General features: G+C 41.6%; 1 protein-coding gene and 1 non-coding gene across 2 annotated transcripts; both read left to right on the forward strand.

Moving 5' to 3' along the window:
• The first annotated feature begins 13,293 nt into the window (after positions 1-13,293).
• Positions 13,294-13,400, forward strand: LOC127116519 (small nucleolar RNA R71). Its single transcript, XR_007801349.1, has one exon. It is a non-coding gene; the product is annotated as a small nucleolar RNA R71 (small nucleolar RNA).
• Positions 13,401-23,817: 10,417 nt separating this feature from the next.
• LOC127098317 (uncharacterized) lies at positions 23,818-25,803 on the forward strand. The gene is made up of 2 exons (XM_051036878.1): positions 23,818-23,997; positions 25,252-25,803. The coding sequence occupies exons 1-2, from the start codon at positions 23,818-23,820 to the stop codon at positions 25,801-25,803; spliced, it is 732 nt and encodes a 243-aa protein (XP_050892835.1).
• Positions 25,804-27,787: the final 1,984 nt, after the last annotated feature.

The following is a 27,787-nucleotide window of genomic DNA, read 5'->3' on the forward strand; positions in this document are numbered from 1 at the left end:
TCTTCAATATAACCATGTGATCTCCATCTCAATAGAATACCTCATCTCCTTGAGAAGCCCTGGCTGAAAGAATGCAATTGATTAGGGTTGACCAGAGGTCAAAACCCTAATCCAAAGGATCTTGAGAATGCCATGAAACCCTTGATGAGGATAGAACCATGATGATGGTGATATACCCTTGCAATCAAGATAATGCTCAAGACCTTTGAAGGATCAGGAAACCCTAATTGAAGTGCAAACCCTCAGATGGTTGATCATCAATTCACAGAAACCCTCAGGCTTGAACCATGTAACTTCTCCATCTTCTGAAAAAGACTTTGGAGGATGACTCTTTTCTTATTTCCATATGATATGCAAAATGCAATGCCTAATGTCCTAAAACATGAAATGCAATGTGTTAAACTAGTCCCAAGAACAGGAGAGCAAATTTTGAGGTGTTACAACACCTCGATCTCCTTGTGCATCATATCATGAAACAAGGTAGTCATAGCACGTTGATATGTGGCTCCGGAGTTCTTCAAACTGAAGGGCATCACTCGATAACAGAATGTTCCCCAAGGTGTGATGAATGTTGTCTTCTCCATATCCTCGGGTGCCATTTTAATTTGGTTATAACCGGAAAATCCGTCCATAAATGAGAAGACATTGAATTTAGCTGTATTATTTACCAACATATCAATGTGTGGTAGAGGAAAATCATCTTTCAGACTAGCTTTATTCATGTCTCGATAGTCCATACACATTCGGACTTTTCCATCTTTCTTAGGCACAGGCACAATATTGGCCACCCATTGAGGATATGTAGAAGTCACCAGAAACCCCGCATCAATTTGCTTCTGAACTTCTTCTTTAATCTTCACTGCCATATCAGGGTGAGTTCTTCTGAGCTTCTGCTTCACAGGCACACACTCATGCTTCAATGGCAAGAAATGTTGCACGATATCAGTATCTAGACCAGGCATGTCTTCATATGACCAGGCAAAGACGTCGACATATTCTCGTAGCAACTCAATCAACCCCTTCTTAACAAATTCTTCCAGGAGTGCCCCAATCTTCACTTCACGAATGCAATCTTCAGACCCCAAGTTGACTGTTTCCAGATTCTCAAAATGCGGATGAATGATCTTCTCCTCGTGCTCAAGCAGACGGGTAATCTCATCAGGAATCTCTTCAACATCATCTTCTTCTGCCTCAAATACAGGGAACTCAAAGTTGGGAGATGGTGTTGGATCATTATGTTCAATGGGTTTGATTAACCTACATAATGATTTTGAGTATAAAAGAGATTTCAGAATTCAAATAAAGAAAATCATTATGCAGATGAAAAGACTGATTTTATTCTCTTTTTAGGGTTTTATGGTGATCACCAATTTCATGCAAAAAGCAAAAAGGAAAAATAATTTGGAAACACAAACATTTAACATGTGATTATTGAATGAATATCATTGTATTAATCAAATATGCCAACAATGTATTCACTTCTCCTTTTGGCATGGGAGAAGGGTTTTCAAACAAAATGAACACATTACGTGGACTTATGGATAACTGTTGGAACATCAACAACGACCCAATTATTGCAGATTCCGCCAAGTATGACAAAGTTGCCAAGGTCTTCCTCTTCATCATCTTCAACAATTGCAGCAACTTCCTGATCTTCAACAGTGTGGATGAAACCTCCACTCTGGAACAACCCACACTCATTGGAAACACCAGAAGAGTACCATATGCCAGCTCGGGATTTATTATCTTCCAATTTGATCATTTGCCCCAAACCAATAGTTGCACCATGCTCAATGGCCAACTTTGCATCGTTGTAGGAGACAAATGAAGAAAGTCCTTTCCTTGAAGGTTCAGCAATAGATAAGGCTTGGAACGGAGTCCCAACCTCATCCTCAGCATCAATATAGGAAAAGGAAGATAAATGACTGACCAAGAGAGCCTTCTCTCCCCCTATCACCACTAACTTTTTGTTTTTCACAATCTTTAACTTTTGGTGTAGGGTGGATGTCACGGCGCCTGCCTCGTGAATCCATGGTCTGTCAAGCAAACAGCTGTAAGACGGATGAATACCCATGACCTGGAAAGTGATCTGGAAATCACTAGGTCTAATCTTGATCGGGAGTTCTAATTTGCCGATCACAGTTTTGCGCAATCCATCAAACGCCTTCACGACCACTCCACTCTGCCTCATGGGAGGCCCCTGGTATGAAAGTTTAGCCAGAGTGGATTTTGGCAACACATTAAGTGATGACCTTGTGTCCACCAACACATTGGACAAGGCATCATCCTTACAGTTCATTGAAATGTGTAGAGCCAAATTGTGGTCTTTTCCCTCCTCGGGAAGATCAACATCACAAAAGCTAAAATTATTGCAAGCGGTTATATTTGCAACAATGCTATCAAACTGCTCAATTGTGACATTGTGGTCCACGTATGCCACGTCCAACACCCTCTACAAAGCTTCGCGGTGTGGCTCAGAATTCATCAACAAAGATAAAACAGATATCTTTGATGGAGTTTGTAGCAGCTGATCAACAACATTGTATTCACTCCTCTTGATGAGCCTCAACATCTCATCACCATCCTCTTTCAATATGCCAGACTGGCCAACCAGGATAGAAGTGTTATTATTTTTCACAAAAATAGGGTCAACACCCTTCACAACAGGATAAGGATTATTTTGAGAAGAAGTTCCCACGGGATCGGCAGGATTAACAACTGTTTTCTTCATGACATCTTCATGGGATTTCGGCTGCGCCGAGAAAACACGACCACTACGGGTCACACCGCTGACGTCAGAAATGCTCACTACGGAAGTTAAGGGCAAAGGCACCTCCTTTCCATCTTCTAGCATGACTGCGTTGTATCGGTAGGGAACTGCTTTATTAGAAACATACGGGACAGGGCCCGCTGGCTTGATCATAAGAGCTGGTGAAACCTTCTTCTTGCTGCCATCATACTTGACGACAACAGGCTCAGGAATTTTGAACACTGGGGTGATAACATCAACTTCATCCTCATTGCGATTCTGAAGTATTTCGATCATCCCTTGATCCAGCATCTCTTGGATATCCTTTCTTACTTGTTGGCATCCTCTCTCATTGATAATGCACACCTGGCACCTATCATGGTCATGCTCGTAGTGGTTGTGTTCACACAACAACTTGTGCATCTCGACCAAAGATTGCCTTATGTCATTAACATACAGGACTTTATATTTTCCAGGGCATCCCTGGACCATGTTAACAACTGCTTTCCCATGCTCGAACAATGGGTTCTTCTTAACATTTGGACCTACGTCCTCGAAAAACAAAATACCACTTCTCACAAGGTCTTGCACCTTGGTCTTCAACGGGTAACAATTCTCCACATCATGTCCGGGAGCACCGGAATGATATACACAGTGTAGTTCTGGCTTATACCACCACTAAGGGTTGGTCGGTACAGCGGGAGGGTCTCGTGGAGTGATCAATTTTCTATCGATCAAAGACGGATAGAGCTCAGCATAAGTCATCGGAATTGGGTCAAAAGTCACCCTCTTTCTCTCTAGTTGTTGGTGTTGGTGTTATTGTTGTTTCGAGGCTGGTAGGCCGGTTACGGTTGACGATGTTGTTGTTGTTGTTGATGATGAACTTCTCGAAAAACAGGTGCTATATGAGCCACCTGGTGTTGGTTAACGACAGGTCGCACGTTCTTCCTCCTTACAGAGGGCCTTCTTTTGACATGGGAAGACACAACATGGGTCTCCCCTTCCTTCTTCTTAGCAAAGCCCCCGTACCTCTTTGTTAAAGAGCTGTCATCTCTAGACAAACGTCCTTCGTGAACCCCTTCTTCCAATCTCATTCCCATATTCACCATTTTGGTGAAGTCTGAGGGAGCACTGGCAATCATCCTTTCATAATAGAAAGAGCTCAAAGTCTTCAAGAAGATCTTTGTCATCTCCTTCTCTTCCATGGGTGGAATTATCTGAGCTGCCAATTCGCGCCATCTTTGGGCGTACTCCTTGAAGGTCTCTTTGTCCTTCTGCGACATTGCCCTTAACTGGTCCCTATCCAGAGCCATATCCATATTATATTTATATTGCTTGACGAAGGCCTCGCTAAGATCGTTGAAAGAGCGGATGCTAGCACTCTCCAGCTCCATATACCACCGGAGCGCAACACCTGATAGGTTATCCTGGAAGTAGTGGATAAGCAGTTGGTCGTTATCAGTCGTTGATATCTTGCGAGCATACATCACAAGATGGTTGAGAGGGCATGTGTTTCCCTTGTATTTCTCAAAGTCAGGCACTTTGAATTTAACAGGGATCTTCACGTTGGGCACTAGGCACAACTCAACAACAATTTTCCCAAAGAGGTCCTTACCCCTCAGAGTCTTCAGTTCCTTGCGCAGCTCAAGGAATTGGTCTTTCATCTCGTCCATCTTTTCATAAACGTTTGGGCCCTTAGATGGCTCAGAATGATAGATGGTGTCTTCAACTCGAGGTAAGGTGTGCACAACGGGAGGTGGCACAGAAAGGACCGGGCTAGATGCCGGCAAAGAAGCGAGAGTAGGAGCAAAACCCTCGGGCACGAAATTAGCAGGCATTCCCCATGGAAACCCGGCTGGCATAGACGGAGCAAAATAGGTTGTTACAACATGCACAGTCGAGGTAGCAACCTCAGAAATGACAGTCCTCTAAGGAGGAGTTGCAGGAGTGGGCGAAGCTTGACTCTGAGCGGCCAGAACTGACTCCATCATGGCAGTCAGCCTAGCGATCTCTTCTTTCAATTTCCGGTTGTCTTGCTCTAAGTGCTCCATTATCCTTGGAAGATTAGCTCTTGTGTTATACCGGTGCGTCAACTTGTCTTCAAAATAAAGGAAGAGCAAAGAGTTAGACCACTGATCAAGAGCTCAAAACAAAACCTGCTTGTGCATATGATGCATGCAATGTTTGTGCATATGGTTTATTTTTAATTAGAGGAACTTTATAGAGATCTATTTGTAACTATTTGAAAGTATTAATCTCTTAAGACATATATGGAATACTTATAGCAATAATATTTGGGAAATTTTTTACACCAATGAAGTAGTACAGTTTTGGTAACCAAATACAATACAAGATAAAAGGAGAATAAACATCCTATGGAGCCCTAGAAACAATCGTCCAAAGCTCCCGAGATCGGAAGATAAGCTGCACAAAGCCTCTTCACCTCTCTCTCATAAGCTGCTTCCATATCGGCCTTCTCCTTGGCGAGCCGATCATACTTCCTCTTCCAAAACCTGGATGACTGAGGAAGAAGAGAAGTAACCACATCATTAGGCTCATCAATAACCTGATGCTCTAGAAATTCTATCACTACATCCTTATCTCTGAGCTGTTGAAGAAGTTCCTCTCGCTCACGAACCCATGCACGCGATCGGTCTTCATCTCTCAACTCCTTTACTCCTTGGTTAGGGAGGGTTGAAGGCTCAACCATAACTATAGGGGTAGGTCTTGGATAATCATATGGCATACGGTACTCAAGAGCTCTCTTCCTCACCCAAGCGGTGTAAGGTTCCAAAGCAATGCAATTCTTCAGACCAAGCTCTTTCCTTCCCTTCCTATGAACTTTGCGCCAGGCGCGGACCATCCTAGCCTTCAAGTTCTGGGGATCTTTACCCTCTTGAAAGAATATATCTTCCAACAAAATGTTGTTAGGTTTATCCTTTAAGGGGAACCCAAGCTGACGGCGAGCTAAAGAAGGGTTGTAGTTAATTCCACCGCATGTACCAAGAAGAGGCACATTGGAGAATTCACCACAAGAGACAATAATCTGAACGCCATCATACACACGGTTATACCAAAAGATATCATCATTAGTGAGATACATGAGTCTCGCAGACCACCGTAGACATCCCTTATTCTCCTTGAAGGCGAGCGTCTGAGGCAAGTGCGAAATAAACCACTTGTACAACAGAGGCAGACAACACACAATGGAACCACCACCTTTTGCATTCCTTATGTGCAAAGAGAAATAAGTGTCACCCAACAGAGTCGGAACGGGATTAAGAGAAGAGAAAATCCTAATGGCGTTCACATCCACAAAATTGTCGATGTTGGGAAAAAACACTAGCCCATAGATGAGTAGTACGAATATGGCTTCAAAAGCGTCCTCACTTATGGCCTTCCCAAACAGAGTAGCTTGAGCAATGAGAAAATCAGATGGGAGACCTTGAATTCCACCTTTGGTAGTCATATGAGCAACAATGTCAGATACATCTATGTGAAGCAGGTCAGCAATCTCTTGAGAAGAAGGAACCCTCTCCAAACCACTGAACGGCAACCGATCCAGAATAGGTATACCCACATGATAGGCATACTCCTCAAGTGTAGGCAAAAGCTGGAAATCCGAAAAAGTGAAACAACGGTACAGAGGGTCGTAGAACTGCACCAACACACTCATCAGACCTTCATCCACCTTGGTAGAAAGAATAGACAGAAGCTTCCCATGGCGATCCTTGAACTCCAAAGGCTCTAATACATAAGATGCCAAACTCCTTAACTCTTTCAAGTCGGGTTGTCTGAAACTGTACTTCTTCGTATTCCTTCTTTGCTTATCCATGTCTGAAAATTTGAAAATAGACCTCTTAAGTTCCTTGGAAATTTTCTCGTTGATGATATGGATGCAAATGAATGCATGAATGCATGGATGCAACAATCACACTCAAGGATCAAGCAAGTCACACCACACAAAAGTCACGGGATGGTTCACGTCATCATCAATATCAATCATCCATTTTGGTGGAATATGGTTTACACCTTATCAACACCCAAGTTCCGTTGATATTGAGAATATACGAGAACGGATCAACCGCGAATCAAGGGTTTGTTGTAAGTCACGAGCATGGAGTCTCGGTTAAAAACCACCCAAAGGGAGTGTACTATGGTTACATCTGACAATCATGTTCTAAAAAGGGTCCCCATAGTCATCATCTCATCTTTCGGATATTATCGGATAAAACGACTACTCGTATTCCACAAATATTCTCAAGAGAGACTCTTATGAGTGTAGTATCGCGTAACAATTGTATCAAATCTTACACTTGAACGACCTTCGCACTACATCCTAAAATATGCCAAGATGGGCTAGGTATCTAAGGTCCTTGGCTTCTAAGGTTTATATTGGAAAGAGTAATGCCTAACCACGACTACTCGTGTGACATTATTGATCCCAACAAGACCTCCACCAAGTGAATGGGCTTGCAAGTCAACTTGCTAAGGAATAACTCCACACAAGTCAACAAGACTATGCCATTCTCCTATCATAAGTGCACTCGAATTTGGGTATAGAACTCATCTTACAAGAAACCACCAAGCATACAAGCAATTGATATATCAAGCAATTCATACATTACAAACAATACAGTCATTCCAAATTTGCACAAAAATATGTCATCAATAAATATAATCATACAACACACATAAGCAAAAAGTAGGCTAAACCCACCAGGAAAAGATCCCCAGCAGAGTCGCCACTTTTCTGTAGCGGGGTATTCGTTACCTTATGGTTTATTGACTAAACCAAAAGTAAACATACAATTCGAGTCGCCACCGCACTTTTATTTGTCCAAAGGAAAGGCTAAAAAGCGAACAAAAGCCAAGTAAGAAGTTTTATCAAATAAAAAACTAATAAAAATGTCAGAGATCTAGGTAAGGGGGTTAGTTATGAAATGGGAAGGTTTTACGCACCCAAAACATCCTTAGTACTATAAGGGAACCTCTTTTTGCAAATGTGTGTTGTAGGTTGGTATTTGTGAAAATATGTGCAAAAGATTGGGGGCTGAGAAGAGAATATATTATATTTACACTTTCGTTGTTTGAATGGATGAACCCATTGCCTACGTACCATCACAAAGGTAGGATCAAAACCTCGTAGTTCGGGGTAAAAATCACAAAAATTGGTGAATTGATTTGATCAACAGCCTTAAGGTCTTTTGTTATCAAAGGGAGAAAACTCAACCTAAACCAACAATCCACCATGTGAGGAGAACTTCAACATACTAGTGAGGGGTTAACCCTATAATAAGTATGGAAGACTTATAATCCAATCACTAAGGATACGGTGAGGTTTACATCAACCACTATGATAACTCAAACCTATGGCTAATGTTTATGAAACGTTTTAACAAAGGTGGCCATTGGAACCACAAAATCAACTTGAACTGAGTTGTATTTACAAGTTAGACTATTTACAAAATGAAGTCAAAGTTGAATTAAGGTTTATTCACAATGAGTATTAATAAAAATGGTTTTGAAAAGTCAAAGGTATAAGGCCTAGGTTTCTAGTTTGAAAACAAAGTCAAAGTTTGCACAAAATGAGTTTGGCTTGGATTAGAGTGGAGAGAAGAAGAGAAGGGCTAGTCCTAAAGCATGCAAAGATAAGAGAAGAGATAAAACCCTTGGAGTTCCTTTTCTTGAAATCATAGAGATGATTCAAGATGCTCCTTTCCTTTGGACTTAGCAAACAATAAGCAATCACATAATATTTGGATTCAAGCTCCTAGGATCTCCATTTGGCTTGTCTCTCTTAACTTGGCTACTCATGACAATGGTCCTTCTTACTATCTCAAGATGGAATCCCTATCACACACAAGCAAACATCAAAAGTTCATAACACAATAAGAAGAATGGACAAAGAATGAGTTTTGGAAAGGAAGTCCTTTGAAGTCAACTTTGAGATTTAGCATTCTAAAGGCATGAGGTCTAGTTGCTCTTCAACAAATTTAGCATTCTAAAGGCATGAGGCCTAGTTGCTCTTGAATTCCTTTAAGCATAGGTAAGTCCTAATTCTAAGTCCTTTCTCCTTTTTGCATTGGGTTCACACAAAACAAAAGCAAAACCAACGCAAGGCAACAATATATTTATATACAATAATGGGCTCAAATGAGCAAAAGGAAAATGACATAACCATAAAAATATGTGCTCAAGTGAGCAAAGGGAAAAGCAATATGAATAAATGAGCAAGAATTAAATTGCATTAAAGTAAGTTACAAGAAATTAAATGCTCAAATTAAAGTTAGTAATTAATATGGTTATGTTAGTTTGTCATAAGACAATTTAGCGCTATGTTAAGCAATCGTAAGTGGACTAATGTAGTAGTCACACCTATCTGAGGCCGTTCAATAAAACTATAGGCAAATAAACACAAGTTAGAGATCATGACTAGTAAGTCAAGCTCCAAAAACTTACCATGCCAAAAGAAAATAGAAAGGCCTTGTATGGACTTTAGGTTTTTTGCTTGACCAAGAAGCAACCTATCTTGGACACAAAGCAACTCACTTGATCTTGGATCAAGTTGAGTTTGATTTAGATCAAAGAAGGTTAAACCTCTCATTTGTCAATACCAACCATAAGACATTAACTCATTGGCCCAAAAAATAAAAAGAAAGAGATGAAGATGAAATGAATGGAAAGAGAATTCAAATGTCAAACACAATTGGTCAAAAGTGAATCAAATCATCATCAACCAATGCTTAAACAGAAGAGAAATGAAGGTTACAAGTCAACAAGTCAAACATAATTTTTTGGTATTTTTGGAATTAAAAATAAGTGCAAAAATAAAATGGACAAAATATGGTCAAACCTCAAATTCAATTCAAATCAATTTCAACAAGTCCAATTAAATTCTCATAGGTCTAACATGGTCAAACAAGCTTTGACAAAAAATTTCAACAAATTTTTGAAATCAGAAACTATTTTAAAACAATTAAAAACAATAAAAATAACACAATATGAATTAAAATCTCAAATAAATTAAGAAATTGATGAGACTATTTTTCATTGACTTATCATGATCCATATGTGTTAAGAAAATATTTTTGAATTTTTCAGATATCAAAAAGTATTTTAAAATGAATTAAAACTATTAAAAACCAAATAATTCACAAAAAATATTAAATGAAGTCACAAAAGTAATTAAAAATCAAAATATGAAACTAGATTTTTCAAGAATTTTTTTGGCATTGGTCTCATATTTTTGTGACTTCAAATAAAATATTTATGAATTTTTGAAAATAAAAGGAATTAAAGGGAATTAACCAGAAAATAAGAAAATAAGGAAAAACCAGCGCCCTCAGATGTTTCATTAATTGACGTGGCACTGATCTGAAGGTGCAGAGGCGCGGTCACACCATGTGCCTTGGTCAAACGCGCAGTACATTGAATTAAATCAAGTCAACCAAATGAAAGGCCAAGATTATAACATTTCATCAAGATCCAATGGACCTGAAGCTCCCACGTGGGGATGGTGGTGGAAACCACCATCTTCTCCAGCCAGGCAACTGATTCCGGCCACCACGCGCAGGGAATTTAAACTTTAATGAAAATGAAAAAGCAAGGTATCAAAATGAAGCTGAGGTGATGTACATCACCCCTGTAACCATGGATTCTCCTCAAAGTTCTTATTTAAAGAGAAACCTGAGCTTGAAGATCATGGTACACAAACTGAAATGGCACGATTTGTAAAATTGAGACCACCACTGGCCTGCCTCATGCATGAGGACTTCAGAAAACAACAAAAAACAAAGGAATTCACATCATATTGCAAGATCTAGATCAAGAAAAATTGAGGTTCTACCTCTGAAATGCAGCTTCAAACAACACGAATTCTCCAAGCTTTTGATCCAATCTTGCTCTGGAAGTGTGATGATGATGCAAGGCTAAGGAATTGAGCTGTGAAGATCAACTAAGGATGTTGAAATTCAAGCTTGAAATTGAAAATGAAAACTGAAATTCCTTTAGGTGAGGGTTTGGTTTTCAATCTAGCAGCGTTTCAGATCTCCTTGTGGTTGATTTTTTAATGAGCATGGGCTTCTATTTATAGCTGGAATGGATGCAAGGTGGTGTTTGGCTCGTGTGCATGAAACTTGGATCCTTCATGCATGGGCCTGTACAGGCGCGTGCAAAGCCCAAGAGTGAATGGAAATGCATGCTGAGATCAAATGTAGTTGAATTGGACATGCACAAGAGGTTGCACAAGCTTGCATTCCAAGTTATGATGTGAATTGCAAAAATGAGCATAAACATTAAGCTCTTCGAAACTCCCACATGGAAAATCCAAAAATGGTCATGTGAGTAATGGTTGGAAAGCTCTTGGAATAAGGAACAGAAAATATGTTGGGCAAAAATTCATTTGGAGTTTGGAAATTTATGAAAACTGGCTGTGAAGTTTTGGGTGCAAAACATGTCTAGGTTCCCTTTGAAAATTTTCAACAAAAGCAACCACTTTCAAGCCCTTCTGTTTCAATGATGCAAGCCTCAAATGGAAAATACTCCAACATAAAAGTTGTAGATCCTTTCAAGATGATAACTTTAGATATAAATTTTTAATCATTTGGATTTTTAATGAGAAAGTTATGGGCACTTGAAGTTGGACATTTTTCAAATTCAATGACTTAGGTCCAAAGTGACCTATAATGTTTTGTATTATCACATATGTTTATTTTAGAATTATGATATTTTGTCCAACATAACATTTGAATTATACATCTTAATATTTCCAATGCATTTGGTATCACCTCAAAATCATAAAAATTAAGGAAGTTAGGTCCTTGGGAAGTTGACCCAAAATTAGGGTTTCAGTCAAAATGACCTATAATATTTTGAAATGAATGATGACCTTCCAAGTTTCAAATGGATTTTTTATGAACATGAAAGTTGTTCATATGGTTCTTAAGAACGTTTTTTCTCTTTGGGTCATCTTCATTTGGCAAACACATCAAAAGTTATGTCTCAGTGATCCTCGGTTTAGTCAGATGACTTGACTGGTCAACTTTTCAAGGCCAAACTTCAAATCTTGATGAATGAATGATTGAGGAACCTCACATAAGCTCATATATGCATAAAATAATTAATGAAATAACTTCCCTTTATTAAATTTGATCATAGGTTGAGGTTGCTTCATGAGCAAAGCACAATTAAAGCAAAGTTGAATTAGGGTTTCCTTGGGAAACAATCCTCAAGCCCTTTGGGTTATCTTGATCAAATTGGAAAATTTAGATACTTTATAGAAATATATGATTATTGGGATCTTTGTGGACCATTTTCATGCTTGCTCTCATCTTCATTTAGCCACTTCATTGAACTTAGGAGCCTTCTAGGAGCAAGGGAGCACATGATCACTTGAGCTTCAAAACAAAAAGAGTTAGTGACATAAGAAAAGAAATAATATACAATACAATCATGCTTGGTGGTCTCAAACTAATTCACACAAGCCCCACCCCTAAGGTTAAGGAGCCAAACATGCTATGATCCTTGAGGCAATGCACTGAGCAATAATATGATGCCATGAGGGATCTTAGGGTCAAAATTAGGGTCTTACATCGGCCTCTCGGGTATTATCTTCCATTTCCTTTGGTTCAATTACCTGCTCAGTTGTGGTTTTGTCTGGTTTTTGGTACATGGCAGGGTTTTGAAGTCTTGGATCTACGGGTCCGTCTATTTCTTTTCCACTCCTCAATATAACTGCATTTGCATGTTCTTTTGGATTAGGTTGCGGCTGTCCAGGAAATGTTCCAGCGGGAGCGACAGTAGATGCTTGTTGTTGAGCCACTTGTGAAATCTGTGTTTCAAGCATTTTATTGTGGGTGGCTAAGGCGTCTACTTTGCTCGCTAGTTGTTTAAGTTGCTCTCTAGTATGTATCTTTTGGTTCAAGAAGTCTTTGTTTGTCTGAGCTTGGGTAGCTATGAAGCTTTCCATCATTAGTTCTAGGTTTGACTTCCTAGGCATGTTAGGAGCATTATTGGCTGGCTTTTGATATCCAGGCGGAACAGCTGGTGCTTGGCCAGGTGAATACAGGGCGTTGTTATTCTTATACGAAAAATTAGGATGGTTCTTCCAGCCTGGGTTGTAGGTATTTGAATAAGGATTTCCTTGTGCGTAGTTCACTTGATCGGTTGGGACTCCTGCTAATATCTGACACTCTGGTGCAGTGTGTCCAGGGTTTCCACATAACTCACAGTTTGGAGTTACGGCAGCCACGGTGGCTGCGGGTGGTATGGTCAAGTTGTCTAACTTTTGAACAAGGGCATCTACCTTGGCATGGACATGGTCAAGGCTACTGATTTCGTATATTCCACTCTTTGTTTGGGACTTTTCTACTGGAGTTCTTTCACCTCCCCATTGGCAATGGTTTTGGGCCATGTTTTCAATAAGTTGATAGGCTTCATTGTATGGCTTGTCCATAAGTGCACCGCCTGCGGCAGCGTCTACTGTCAGTCTTGTGTTATACAGAAGCCCATTGTAAAATGTGTGAATGATCACCCAGTCTTCGAGACTGTGATGTGGACATATCCTCATCATGTCTTTGTATCTCTCCCACGCGTCGTAGAGAGATTCTACATCTTTTTATCGAAATCCGTTGATTTGAGCTCTCAGCATAGCAGTTTTGCTCGGCGGAAAATATCGGGATAAGAAAACGTTCTTCAGTTCTTCCCATGTTGTAACTGAGTTGGATGGCAAGGATTGTAACCAAGCCCAAGCTCTGTCTCTTAGTGAGAAAGGAAAAAGGCGCAGTCTTATCGCATCTTGAGATACACCATTCGCCTTCACAGTGTCTGCGTACTGCACAAACTTGGTCAGGTGTTCATTAGGGTCGTCCGTAGGATTTCCAGCAAATTGATGTTGTTGGACGGCTGATAATAATGAGGGTTTCAGCTCGAAATCGTTTTGATTGATAGCGGGGGCAGCAATGCTGCTGTGAGGTTCTTGTTGGGACGGGGTAGCGTAGAATTTAAGAGGACGATTATGTGGTCCTTCTTCAGCCATGGTTGGCTTTTCTTCTGGTTTAGAAGTAGGAAAGAAGATATCGGGAATATCGTACCTTTGTTGGTACTCTAGTATTCGGCGTCTTATATATAAGAAACGCTCTAATTCAGCAATTGGGGGTGCTAAGTTATCGCCTTGTGAGCGAGTACTTGGCATACAATCGGGGGAAATAAGGGAAAGAAGATTAGTTTTTATTTTTACTTTAGTCTATACCGTGCAACAAAAGAATCACACTATTTGACTAAATCAGGTCCCCGACAACGGCGCCAAAAACTTGATACGTCTCGTGACTGTATATAGAATATAGTCAATCGGGTACTTGACTGCAAGTGCACAGTCCAGTCGTTTTAGTTTTAAAAGATATCGAACCCACAGGGACCGATGGTCAAACTAATGTTATCGACGTTACTATGTTTAGCTAAGGGAATGATTTTTAGAAGATTGGTTGAAGAAAATTAAATCTAAGGGAAGTTGAGTTTTAAGAAAGAATTAATAGGAGGATATCAGTATGCAACGCATTAATCTTCAGGGATTCGATAAGTCACCGGTGTATAATTTAAATACCAAATATCTTTCAGTAGGAAATACTTATTTAAAAGGCTTTATCTCACACTCTTGTGATTGTTGATTCGGCCTATACCTTTAAGTTAGAATGTACGCTCTCGCTGTCCCATTTGAAGTTAAAAATACTTTTTGAAAATAGATAAGTTCTAATTGCTTTTAAAGTGCTCTCGCTGTTTTTAAAATCAATGCCTAGTTTTTACTATCCAGTTCAAGCCCCACGCTCTCGCGATTGTTGGTTCTCACCTTAGTTAATTTCCCACTCTCGTGGAAAAATCGTATTAAATAGCTTCTCACTTTTGTGACAAAGTTAATTAAATTTAAATTAAAAACCACAACCGAAAATATTATTTGAGAAAAGGAGTCTTTCACCGATTATTATTAAATCCCGTCTAATTAAATTGTTACATACCGATACCGGTAATTTAGCCGGACATGTTAAATAGCGCAAACACAGACGAGCATAAACAAATTAACAGTGCAGCAAATATAATTATAACAATAACAGAGCAATAATAATAATAATTGAATAAAAACCTGGCAATTGGATAAATAGAGTACGTCGAATCTTGAAGTACTTGAGCAGTCCTCCACAAGTCGGTAGGATTCTACTACTTCAATACAATTGCTTAAACTAAATTAAATAAAGTGTAGTAGTTCCCCAGTGTAGGAAACTACTACTTTCGCTAACTGAAAAATAGAAAGGAAAAGGGAAAACGGAAACTGTAAACGGAATGGTAACTGAATTGCGGTAAAGGAAAAAGGTTTGCTGAATGAAAATAATACTAGAAAGCTAAGAATGATGTAGAAAATAAATTGCAGAGAGAGAAATTAAGCGTCCCCTTTTTTTCCAACCTCCGTCCTTTTTATATTCCTGGTAGGTCTTGGCAGTTGAGAAAAACAAGGATGACTCGGTTGAGTGAGGAATCCACGGGGAAGTGGTTCTGTTGAGAGAATTTAGGCACGTTTTGGTTGCTTCTGTTGACTGCTTCAAGGCGTTAATTCTGGCCATTTGACGTTCGTCATGGGCCTGTGACGATCGTCACAGGCTGGGCGTGCCGGTCGTCATACGCCTTGTGACGGTCATCACGTCAACAGTTTTTGTGTTCTGCTGTTTGTTGTTTTTCTGCTGCTTTCTCTTCCTTTTCTTCTTCTTTTTCTTCCTTTTCTACATTTTACTAATTTATGCTTGGAGATTGAAATACCTGCAAAAATAACTCGAATACTTGCGGAATAATCGGAATATAAACGAAAGTGGTATGATCTTTGAGTGTAAATCAAGGCAAATATACGATGCATTTTCACGTTATCAATCATCCATATCTTTCACAATTCACTATCTACTTTCGATCATGAATCGTTCACCCAGTGGCATATCTGTCTCTTTGACATCGAAAGACACCTTCTTTATGTATTCCATATACATCCTTTTAGGACACCTGATATAGTCCGCATTTCATGCCTAGAGTTGTTTGGATCTCATCCCAAACATTTAATTCCTTATTTTTTAGCTAAAACCCTATAGTGGCGGCCTGCTAGTCCACATATTGGTTAACATTGTTTCCCTCTATGATAGAAATCCCCTTTCTCTTATGGATTCCAATACACTTTCACCTTTAGATTTCAAACAATACTTCTTCAATCACTCATCACCAGATACTCTATTATGTGACTTTGGTCACTTCACTCCATTCATTTCCACGATACATTCATACTCTACCTTCTCTCACTCCATGTGATATACATATTCTTTGAGCCAAATACATTATACATTTGTGCTCCATCTTATACCCCTTTTTGTGAACCAAGATCCGATTTGTTCGTCTTGTGAGTCCCTGTAGCTTAGACAAACATCTCCTTACTTACTTTGCAGCCGTACTTAGGCAACCCTTTCTTTTCAGTTATTCCAATACAGTGATACAAGTGCTATACGCCCTCACTTATTGGTTCACACCGGTTTTACTCTTGGGTTCACATTTTCACCCTTGTTGGAGTTCAAACAACATAATTCTTTGGTTCAAACCATACTCTCTATCACACTTTCTTTCCACCTTCTGCCTCTAGTTCCTTAAACTACGAAGCTCCGAATTCCTCATTGCACAATGAGGATACGTAGGCATGAGGGCCCCAATCCTCACCGAGCACTTTATCTATTTCTTCCTTTCCCCTTATTTTTTTTGCAAGTAATCTTTAGTTAACACCTATCCGAGCGAGAACAATCAAAACGGTTCCCATGGAGTACCATGGATGTTTGGGGTGTTAATACCTTCCCCTTGCATAACCGACTTCCTTACCCAGTATATCTCTTTCCCCTGGGTTTTATCGATGTTTTCCCTTCCCTCTGGGGATAAATAAAGTTCGATGGCGACTCTGTTGTATGTTCGAGCGTACGATACGTTCAGGTATATTTTTGCTAGCTTCAGCTGGCGACTCTACTAGGGAGACTTCATTATTGGGAGTATTTCCTAGTCGCTAAAAGGAGTCGAGCCTAGTTTAGGTTGTTTTCTCGCTAGTTTCTAGGTGTTCATCTTTATACCTTACTCGCTTTATTTTATTTGCTATTTATTTTATTAATGCATTCTGGCATCATGGATATTTGTATGTGCTGTTGTTTGGGTTAGGCTGTTGATACATGAGAGAGAAGCTCTATACCCGAGCTTGAGTATACACACAGGATAGTAACGCAACTAGAGTCGTGTTTGACCTCCATGGAGTTATTCCGCGATTATGGTTGACACGAGACGTCACACCTAGAGTATATCATTTTGGGAGCATCATTCTCCGACGAGTCATTCGTCCAAGACAATGGTATCTCAAATTGGGTCGTTGACTCTAGGGACCTTTTGAGACCAGCCTTTGAGGATAGTACACACCTGTGAGGGGATATGGGTCTTTCTTGCAGGAAACCAAGACTCTTCATACTCGTGTTCTTGTGTATACGTTGAACTTTTGAACCTGCAACAAACAGATTATGCAGTTTATCCAATGAATGCCAGAATTCTGATTATGTGGCATCCTGCCATCATTGCATCACATAACATCATTACATCATTGCATTAACCATTACATGTTACATTTGCATTTTTCAGGGACCTAATGTGCCAGTTGCTAGTGTCAGTACATCTATGGATAAGACCGACCGAAGAAAAACCTATCAGTACAAATTGAGAGACTCCAAGGTTGATGAGTTGAGGAAGCTCAGTGAGTGCCTTACCGAAGACTACCGAGTAGCCTTCAAGCAAGCCTATGGCAATCTGTTGGGGGGTTTTAAACACCAAGGAAGACTCAGGGTTGATGTTCACTTTCGCACAGTTCTATGACCCCACCTTACACTGCTTCATGTTCCAGGACTTTCTTATAGCTCCCACACTAGAGGAGTTTGCTCATCTACTACAGTTACCAGTTAAGAACCAAGCACCCTACATGATTGATGAAGACTTCCCAGATTCTGCAGATATAGCTCAGGCCTTGTACATGAAGAAGGATCTAGTCGAGGCCACTCTCCGAGTCAAGGGTAACACGCAGGGCCTACCGTCCAAATTCTTATTCGAGAACGCCACGATATTTGCCAACAGTGGAAGCTGGGACGCATTTTACGCCAGCTTTGCATTAATCATCTATGGATTGGTGTTATTCCCGAATGTTGAAGGTTTCGTTGACAAGACCGCTATCACCATATTCATCTCCTAGAACCCGGTTCCCACCTTACTAGCTGATGTATTCTTCTCCTTCCATTGAAGAAATATGAAGAAAGGGGGAACCATCAATTGCTGTATTCCTTTGCTTCAGAAATGGATTGTGTCCCATCTCCCGAAGAAAGGGCCGTTTGTTGATAATGTGGGTGATCTGAAATGGTCACAAAGGTTGATGTCATTAGATGCTGAGGACGTCGTCTGGTTTAGTCTTGATTACTTGAGAGTGGAGTTGATATTCCGATGTGGGGAGTTCCCAAACGTCCCTCTTGTCAACACAAAAGGGGGTGTGATAAAATATAATCATGTCCTCTCATTACGACAGTTGGGGTATTCGCTCAAAGAGACACCCGAAGACCATTTGTTGGAAGAGTTGTTGTTAGCCAAAGGGGTTGAGAGTCCAGAGCTGATGAAGAAAGTGCGTAGAGCATGGGGCAAAATACAGCGAGTGGGAAAGAAAGATCTAGGCAAGCAACTGTGTACTGTGACTACCTCCTATGCTGATTGGGTGAAGTCAAGGGCCAAGATGATCAAACTGCCGTACCCGTGGGAACCTTCCATGTGTATCAAAACCCCCAAGCCACCTACCGACGTCACTTCTGAAGTGGATCGCCTCAAGGAAATAATCAAGAAGTTGGAAAAAGAGAATGTCGGTCTCCGTTCCAGCCTGATAAAAGTAACCTTCGAAAAGAACACCCTGAAGGCCAGCCTCAGTCAGAAGAGGGAAAGGTTCAACAAGGTAGATACTGATATCCAGATTGAGCAAAACAAAAGGAGAAAGGTGGAAGATGCTCTGAAAGGGTCTTTTGAGACCATTGCGAACAAGAAGAAAGAGTTGGCTGGAGCCCAATATCGAGCCTGCAAGCAAGAGATTGACTACCAAGGTCAAATCAAATCTCTACAAGACCTATTGGAGAAATCACTGAAGGAGTTGAAGGACGAGCAAGACTGCGCCAAGAAGCTAGAAACAACCCTCACACAACTCCAAAGTGACATCGACAAAAGGTTTGAAGAGATACGATCCTTGAATCGCCAGGCCCACCGAAACTTGGAGGAAAGGAAACAACTGCAAGAGGAAGCTACCCAATGGGAGATTCAGAGTCGTCACTTGCAAGTACTCTTGGACCATAAAGAAGAATTTGTGCAAGACATCTTGAATGGACCAAGTCTTTCCTTTATACATAACCTCGTCAGAGATGCCCAGTATTGGACCGATAGACATGCCCGCTTGGCCGAATTTGCTAGCCAATCACTCGAGGACCTTCCTGGGTTATTGAAGAAGGCCTATGCTGACATATTTCCTCATAACACCCCGAAGACTGTTTTTCATTTTGTTTCTGTATGTAGGGTTGTTATGGAAAGGGTCAAGTCTGATGTCCATGCTAGTGCATCAAAATGACCTTGAGTTGTAAAAATTTGTACTGTTTGGCTTTCAAGTAAATAAAAGAGGTTTTGTTGAAATACTTTTGTTGTCTTATCCCTGTTCACTGTATGACTATGTATGCGCACTAGCACACTGGCACCCTAGAAATAATATTTTTTTCTACTTGTTAAACATGTATATATTACATTCATAGCATAAAGCTGTCAAAAAACAAAATGCTTACACTCGTCGTTTTACTGCAGCAACAACGACTCATCATCCATACTACACCTGTTCCAGCAAATCTAAGATCATGGCCGAATACGAAGCCGACAACGCTGTTGTCCGTGAATCCCTTGCCCAGGTGCAAGGAGAGATGAACTTGTTCAGGGGCAACATGGAGACCATCCTTGAGCTCTTCCAATCTCAGAGGAACCCTACCTTTGTTGCTACCAACGTTACCCGTGCTGCTGGGGTGACCATCCCTGATACCACTGCTGGTACTACCATCGACCCTCTGGCGGAAACTGTGGTGCCTAACTCTGGGAACCGCCAGGTGGTCACCACAGATCCTGCTAGGCTTGCTGCTGCCTACCCGTGGGGAATGCCCCCACACCTTGTTGCTAGCCTCGCTAGTGGGGAGCTTTCTTCCCTCACTCGACTCTTGCTGCTGCTGCTGGAAACTCTGGTTTCCCTTGGGTTCTCCCCGCTCTCCAAACTACCCCGGTCATTGCTGCTGACCCGGATGACAACCAGGGTCAAGTCCTTGACGACCTCCATAACAACGAAGAAGACTACCGAGGCCCGCGCCTCTATTTTCAACTGCCCAGTCAGGCTGCTTAAGCTGCGAGCATCAGTCAGATCCCGACCGTCCCTTTTGGTTACCCAAGGGCGGGCTCTGTGCCCATGATGATGAATCCTACATCCCAGTATATGCAGGCAGGGGCACCTCAAGCCCCCAATGCTCAACCTGGGATGCAATATTTTCAACCTGCCACTGCCGCTCAGACCGTGCCACCAGGTTTCTCCTACCCGCCAATGTGGTTCAACCCGAGCATGCCCGCACCAATCGCTCCTGAAGCCTCTCGACCGGTCAGTTAGGTCGCTCCTCCCGTTGTTGATCCGGCCAAACCGGCGGATTACTAGCTCTTGGACGATAGAATAAGGGCCATTGAGGGCTTCTCTTCTTTTGGCATAGACGCTCGAGACCTCTGCTTGGTCCCGAACGTGGTGTTGCCCCAAAAGTTCAAGGTGCCCGATCTCCCTAAGTACAAAGGCCTTAGCTGTCCCCGCAGTCATCTCACTATGTACTGCAGGAAGATGGCTTCGCACATTGATAAAGACAACCTCCTGATTCATTGCTTCCAATATAGCCTGACTAATGCTTCCTTGGATTGGTATATGAGTTTGGAGCGCTCGAAGATCCGATCATGGAGGGACCTCTCCGAGGCATTTTTGAAACAATACAAGTACAACCTTGACATGGCTCCAACAAGGCTTCAACTACAGAACTAGTCGCAAAGATCTAATGAAACCTTCAAGGAGTATGCTCAATGTTGGCCTGAAATGGCGTCTAGGGTTCGACCAGCACTATCTGACAATGAGTTCGTTGACATCTTCATAGGTACGCTGCAAGGGCTGTATTTTGAAAAGATGATTGGCAGTTCATCAAAAAACTTCGTCGATATGGTTACTATTGGGGAACATGTTGAGAGTGGGCTGAAATCAGGAAAGATAACAGACACGATCGCGCCGCAGACAGTCAACAAGATACCGCATGGGGGCTTCTCAAAGAAGAAGGAGGGGGAAGCAAATGATGTGACGGCGAGGGCTTGCCCCCGATATCGAGTTCCGACAGCCCCTATGTCGTATTACCCGTACCAGTACGTTGATGCAGCTCAGTACCAACAACCACCTTTCCAGTATCAACCGCAAAAAGACAATCGACAATCAACACCCACTTAGAGAAATCCAAACCAACAGTATAATCGAGCACAAAACCGAGGGAACAATTTTGGGAACCGACCTCAATTTGACAAAATTCTGGTGTCGTAGTCAGAATTAGTCCCCTATCTGGTTCATGTAGGGGCGATCATACCAAAGGAATTGCCCGTGGCTACTCCTCAATTTCGCGCCAACTACGATCCTAATGCTTCGTGCACATATCATGCCGGATTCATAGGGCACTCTACAGAAAATTGTTGGGCACTTAAATGCAAGATTCAAGACTTGATAAACCAGAACATCCTGACCTTCTCCGAAGAAAAACCGAATGTAAAGACAAATCCTTTGCCGAATCATAGTGGCGCGTCAGTCAACGCCGTGATTGAAGAGGTAAATTCCGAAGTCGTACTGAAAGTTGAAGAGGTAAAGACTTCGATGTCCGTTGTGTTAGAAAAGCTTGAACATTTTGGGTTTTTAGAAGAGATGCATGAAGATTGTACAGTATGCGAGTTCGATCCCGATATTTGCGAGCAGTTGAAAGGGTGCGTGCAGGCACTAATGGACCAAGGGTTAATACAGTTCTCTAGAGCTCAAGCAGTAGAAGAGGTAGCGGCAATTGAACCAATAACAATTGTATACAGGAAGAAGAAGGTTGAAGCTCCTCCCAAGAGGATTCAGCCGATTCATTTCCAGGTTCCAACTCTGTTTCCATATCAGAATACCAAGGCAGTGCCTTGGAATTATGAGACCACATCGTATTTGGGAGGGAAAGAAATCCGCATTCTTGATACAGAGATCGTCAACATCGCTGGAGCGGGAGGCATGACTCGAAGTGGCCGTGTATTCGCTCCTAAATACACTCCTAGGGTTCCTCCAGCACCCACATCTGTCTCGCCTAAAGAGAAGGCAACTCTTACATCGACTTCGCAGGCAGGGGCAACTGTACTCACCACTCCGACCGTGACGACTGCTCCGGTATTGACGAGAGTTATTGATAATGATATAGCTACAAATGTCGAAGTATCCAAGGGTAAAGGGCCGATGATTGAAAAAGAACAGTTTGATGATCACAAGAAGAGTATCACCTTTGAGGAAAGTCAGGAATTCCTCTAACTGATCAGAAAGAGTGACTTCAAGATTGTTAAACAGTTGAACCAAACGCCTTCCAAAATATCAATTTTGTCTTTGCTATTGAGTTCTGAGGCTCATCGCAATGCATTGTTGAAAGTTCTAAATACCGCTCACGTGATGCAAGATATCAAGGTCGACCAATTTGACGACGTGGTTGCCAACATCACTGCCAGTAGGTATCTGGGATTTAATGAAGCAGAGTTACCTCCTGAGGGAAATGCCCACAACAAAGCACTACATATTTCGATCACATGTACTGACTCTCTCTTATCACGAGTCCTTGTTGATACTGGATCCTCGCTTAATGTACTGCCAAAATCTACATTAAGCCAGCTACAATTCAAGGGGCCTGAAATGAGAACCAGTGCATTGATTGTTAGAGCTTTCGACGGTTCCCGAAGGCAGGTAATTGGGGAGGTCGATTTTCCTATATGTGTTGGACCACACCAGTTCGATATCACTTTCCAAGTCATGGACATCAACCCAGCCTACAATTGTTTGTTGGGCCGACCATGGATTCATGTCGCTGGGGCAGTCACTTCTACTTTGCATCAGAAGTTGAAGTACTTGATAGATGACAAACTGGTAATTGTGTGTGGGGGAGAAGATTTGTTGGTCAGTGAACTCTCCTCCTTCAGGTATGTTGAAACAGATGAGGGGATCGTCGAGGTTCCGCTTCACTATCTAGAATTTGAAGATGTCAGTTCCACATCTGCCAACAACAATCAATCATCCACTACCATCCTATCCTCAGCGAAGAGTGCCAAGAAGACATTGGAGAAATGCCCGCTTCCCGGTTGGGGCAAGGTCGTCAATGTATCAGAAAAACGCGACAGGTTTGGTATCGGTTATCGCCCGACAACACGCAAGGTGAATCCGAAGAAAAAGCAATTCAACTCGGTCAAATTCAGCAGCGCCGGCTATCGGAATGAGCATACTGTAGCAGTCATCGGAGAGTCCAGTGGTAACAAGCCAGGGGCACCCAGCCACGTTCGTAGATGTCCTTCAGGATTCAAGCTTCCCAATTGGACGACCACCGTGATACCTATGGTGTACTCGGAAAAAACGTAATGCATTTAGTTTTCTCCGTCCCTCGTCCCTGCCCGAGACGAGAGGATAGCTTGCAAGGGCCCCCATGTTTAAAAGTATTATGTGAATAAATAAAAGTACTTTTTGCATGCAAAACTCGTGTTCCTTTTCTTTCAGTTATTTTTCATTTTCACTAAAAACAACGAAATGGCAAAAGATTTCTTTTTCTTTTTTCACTTTTTCTCAAAAAAAAAAAGCATACTAAAATAAGCTCATCATATGCAGAGCAAATAAAATCACTGATTATAACATGGCTAAAATCAACTGTGAATCTGGACTTCCAATCAACCAAGCTGAAGACGACAGTGAGGAAGATTGCGAATTACCAGCTGAACTAGCACGACTTCTTGAGCACGAAGAGAAAGAGATTCAGCCATATAAAGAACCAGTGTATGTCATTAACTTGGGTTCTGAAACTGATAAAAAGGAGGTAAAAGTTGGGGCATCTCTTGCCAAGCATGTACACTCAGAGTTGGTAGATCTGTTGCGTGAATATGTGGACGTCTTCGCTTGGTCGTATCAAGATATGCCAGGGTTAGACACCAGCATTGTTGAACATCATCTACCGCTCAAGCTCGAATGTCCTCCGGTCAAGCAGAAGCTCAGAAGGACCAGGCCCGATATGGCGCTCAAGATAAAGATGTCACCAGACGATATGGAGAAGACAACCTTTATCACACCTTGGGGAACTTACTGCTACAAAGTCATGCCATTCAGCTTGAAGAATGCAAGGGCAACATATCAACGCGCCATGGTAACACTCTTTCATGACATGATTCATGAAGAGATCGAGGTTTATGTGAACGACATGATTGCCAAATCCAAAACTGAGGAAGATCACTTAGTAAATATGAGGAAGTTGTTTGTCAGACTCCGATAGTTTAAACTGCGTCTGAATCCGGCTAAATGTACTTTTGGAGTTCGATAAGGTAAACTCCTGGGTTTCATAGTCAGTCAGAAGGGTATTGAGGTTGATCCCGATAAAGTTCGAGCCATCCAAGATATGTCAGATCCCCGAACAAAAAAAGAAGTCTAAGGCTTCCTTGGACGACTTAATTACATCTCCAGATTCATATCTCACCTGACAGCTACTTGCGAATCGATTTTCAAATTGTTGAGAAAGAACCAATCGATTGTATGGAACGACGATTGCCAAGGGGCATTCGATAAAATAAAAAAGTACTTGCAAGAACCACCAATCTTGGTACCACCAGTTTCGGGTAGGCCGCTCATTATGTATCTGATAGTATTGGATGAATCTATGGGTTGCATTTTGGGTCAACATGACGGCACAAGCAAGAAAGAACATGCTATATACTATCTCAGCAAGAAATTCACTGAATGTGAGACCCGATACTCACTTTTAGAGAAGACTTATTGTGCCTTGACTTGGGCTGCTCGACGCCTAAGACAATATATGATTTGCCATACTACTTTATTGATATCCAAGATGGATCCGATAAAGTATATATTTGAAAAGCCTGCTGTTATTGGTAGAATTGCCCGGTGGCAAATGCTGCTAACCGAGTATGACATACAGTACGTGACTCAGAAAGCAATAAAAGGGAGTATTTTGTCTGACTATCTAGCCCACCTGCCTGTTGAAGGCTACCAACCGTTAAAGTTTGACTTTCCAGATGAGGACATCATGTTTATCTGAGATTTTACTATGCCATGCTTCGAGGTAAGCCCTGAGGAAGGCCCCGAACCAGGATCACGATGGACGCTCGTGTTCGATGGTGCTTCCAATGCCCGAGGTCATGGTATAGGTGTTGTTATCACTTCTCCAACTGGTTTTCACATCCCCTTCACCGCTAGATTATGTTTTGACTGCACCAACAACATGGCAGAATATGAAGCATGTATCTACGGTTTAGAGGCGGCAATCGACTTGAGAATCAAAATCCTCGAGGTATTTGGTGATTCAGCTCTGGTAATCAGTCAGGTGAAAGGCGATTGGGAGACTCGGGATATCAAGTTGATACCCTACAAAGAGCACATCAGAAAACTGATACCCTATTTTGATGAAATCTCCTTTCATCATATTTCTAGGGAAGAAAATCAGTTAGCATACGCTCTGGCTACACTGGCATCTATGTTCAAAGTCAAATGGAAGAATGAAGCACCATCCATCCAAATTGACCACTTAGCTGAACCAGCACATTGTCTAGCAATTGAGGTTGATCCTTACAATAAGCCTTGGTTCTACGACATAAAGACATTTATGAAGAAATAACAATATTCCGAGGGTATATCCATTACCGATAAGAAAGCTCTGAGAAGACTCTCTTCTAAGTTCTTCCTAAACAATGATGTACTATACAGGAGGAATTATGATTTCATACTGCTCAGATGTGTGGATAGACACAAAGCTAGTACAATTATAAGGTCCATACACGAAGGCTGCGAGGGTGTACATGCGAAGGGTCCTGGTATAGCTAAGAAGATTCTCCAGGCTGGTTATTATTGGACGACAATGGAGGTTGATTGCTACAACTTCGTGAAAAGATGCCATAAGTGCCAGATATATGGTGATAAGATCTTTGTACCACCAACTCCGTTGAATGTTCTAACCTCTCCATGGCCCTTTTCTATGTGGGCATCGATATGATTGGGATGATAGAACCCAAAGCTTCCAATGGACATCGATTCATGCTAGTTGCTATTGATTACTTCACGAAATGGGTCGAGGCTGCTTCATATGCCAATGTCACTCGACAAGTTTATCAAGAAAGAGATAATCTGCCGCTATGGGACACCTAGAAAGATCATCACTGACAACGCCAGTAACCTCAACAACACTGTGATGAGGGAGTTGTGTGAAGAATTTAAGATCGAGCACCACAACTCTTCACCATATCGACCCAAGATGAATGGCACCGTAGAAGCAGCTAACAAGAATATCAAGAGGATCGTCCAGAAGATGGTCAAGACATACAAGGACTGGCATGAGATGTTACCCTTCGCTTTGCATGGTTACAAAACTTCAGTCCGCACATCCACTGGGGCAACCCCGTACTCTCTAGTTTATGGGATGGAGGCCGTCCTACCAATCGAAGTTGAGATTCCTTCACTCAGGGTCATCATGGAAGCAGATCTTGATGAAGCTGAATGGTTCAATCTCGGTATGACCAACTGAATCTAATTGAAGAGAAGCGTTTGACGGCCGTATGTCGTGGTCAGTTATACCAAAGACGTCTCAAACAAGCTTTTGATAAGAAGGTTCTTCCTCGGGCATACCACGTTGGAGACCTCGTGCTCAAGAGATATTCTGCCATTCACTCAGATCCGCGAGGCAAATGGACTCCCAACTATGAGGGACCCTTCGTAGTCAAAAAGGCCTTCTCAGGTGGGTCTCTAATCCTCACAAAAATGGATGGGGAAGATTTTCCCTCTCCAGTGAATGCAGACATAGTCAAAAAATATTATGCCTAAAAAGAAATGATGAAAAGTCCGTTAGGTTAACCTTCACAAGGTGAATCTAGGCAAAAATGGTTATCCCGATGGACCAAAAAATGATTTGTCCATGCAAAAGTTTGGGAACACATACGAAGCTTGCTAATTCGAAAACCCGAAAGGGCGGCTTAGGCAAAAAGGAGCATCCCGGTGGACAAAAAGAATTGAAAGATCCAGGAAAAAGTTAGGGATAAAGGCATTGACTATGATTCTTGAGTCTACACGCTACAAGCTAGATATCAGGGGGTCAAAGACCGATCCAGTCATCGTCATCCGAAGCAAGGCCTTGGGATTCAGATTATATGGTAGATTAAGGCCAATGTTGTAATCAATGGAGAAAATCATACAAAAATATTTCCCATTGCCATTTCAATTATTTTTCAATTTTTGCAACGTCCTCATTAAGGGCGTTTTCATCCTTGTACTCAACATATGTACAAATTCCATATCAATAAAATTCAGTTTATTCTATCCAATGTGTTGTTCTATGTTTTGTATGCAAAATAACTGACTTGTGTTAATCACATAATGCTTTAAAATTCCAGGGAATAATAAAAAAGCTCCATTAAAAGAGAAACAATTTGCATTACCGTTGAAATTTGATGAACCTGATAGGTGATTGGTGACTCAACAATAATGTTACTTGGATGCCTGTGACATTCAATTGACTGGGGCACCATGGGGACTCCAGCCTTCCAGTGTTCCATAACGGGCAGGGGATTCTGAGATGGCAGCGTTGGCACCAATGGAAACTCCTCGGCAAT

This window comes from Lathyrus oleraceus, chromosome 1, assembly GCF_024323335.1.
Source record: "Lathyrus oleraceus cultivar Zhongwan6 chromosome 1, CAAS_Psat_ZW6_1.0, whole genome shotgun sequence".
Taxonomy (NCBI): Eukaryota; Viridiplantae; Streptophyta; class Magnoliopsida; order Fabales; family Fabaceae; genus Lathyrus; species Lathyrus oleraceus.

Coding starts and splice junctions, on each gene's coding strand:
- LOC127098317 (XM_051036878.1), top strand. CDS start 23,818: ATGGCTAAAATCAACTGTGAATCTGGACTTCCAATCAACCAAGCTGAA. Junction 23,998..25,251: donor CTGAAACTGATAAAAAGGAG/GTAAAAGTTGGG, acceptor CCATGCTTCGAG/GTAAGCCCTGAGGAAGGCCC.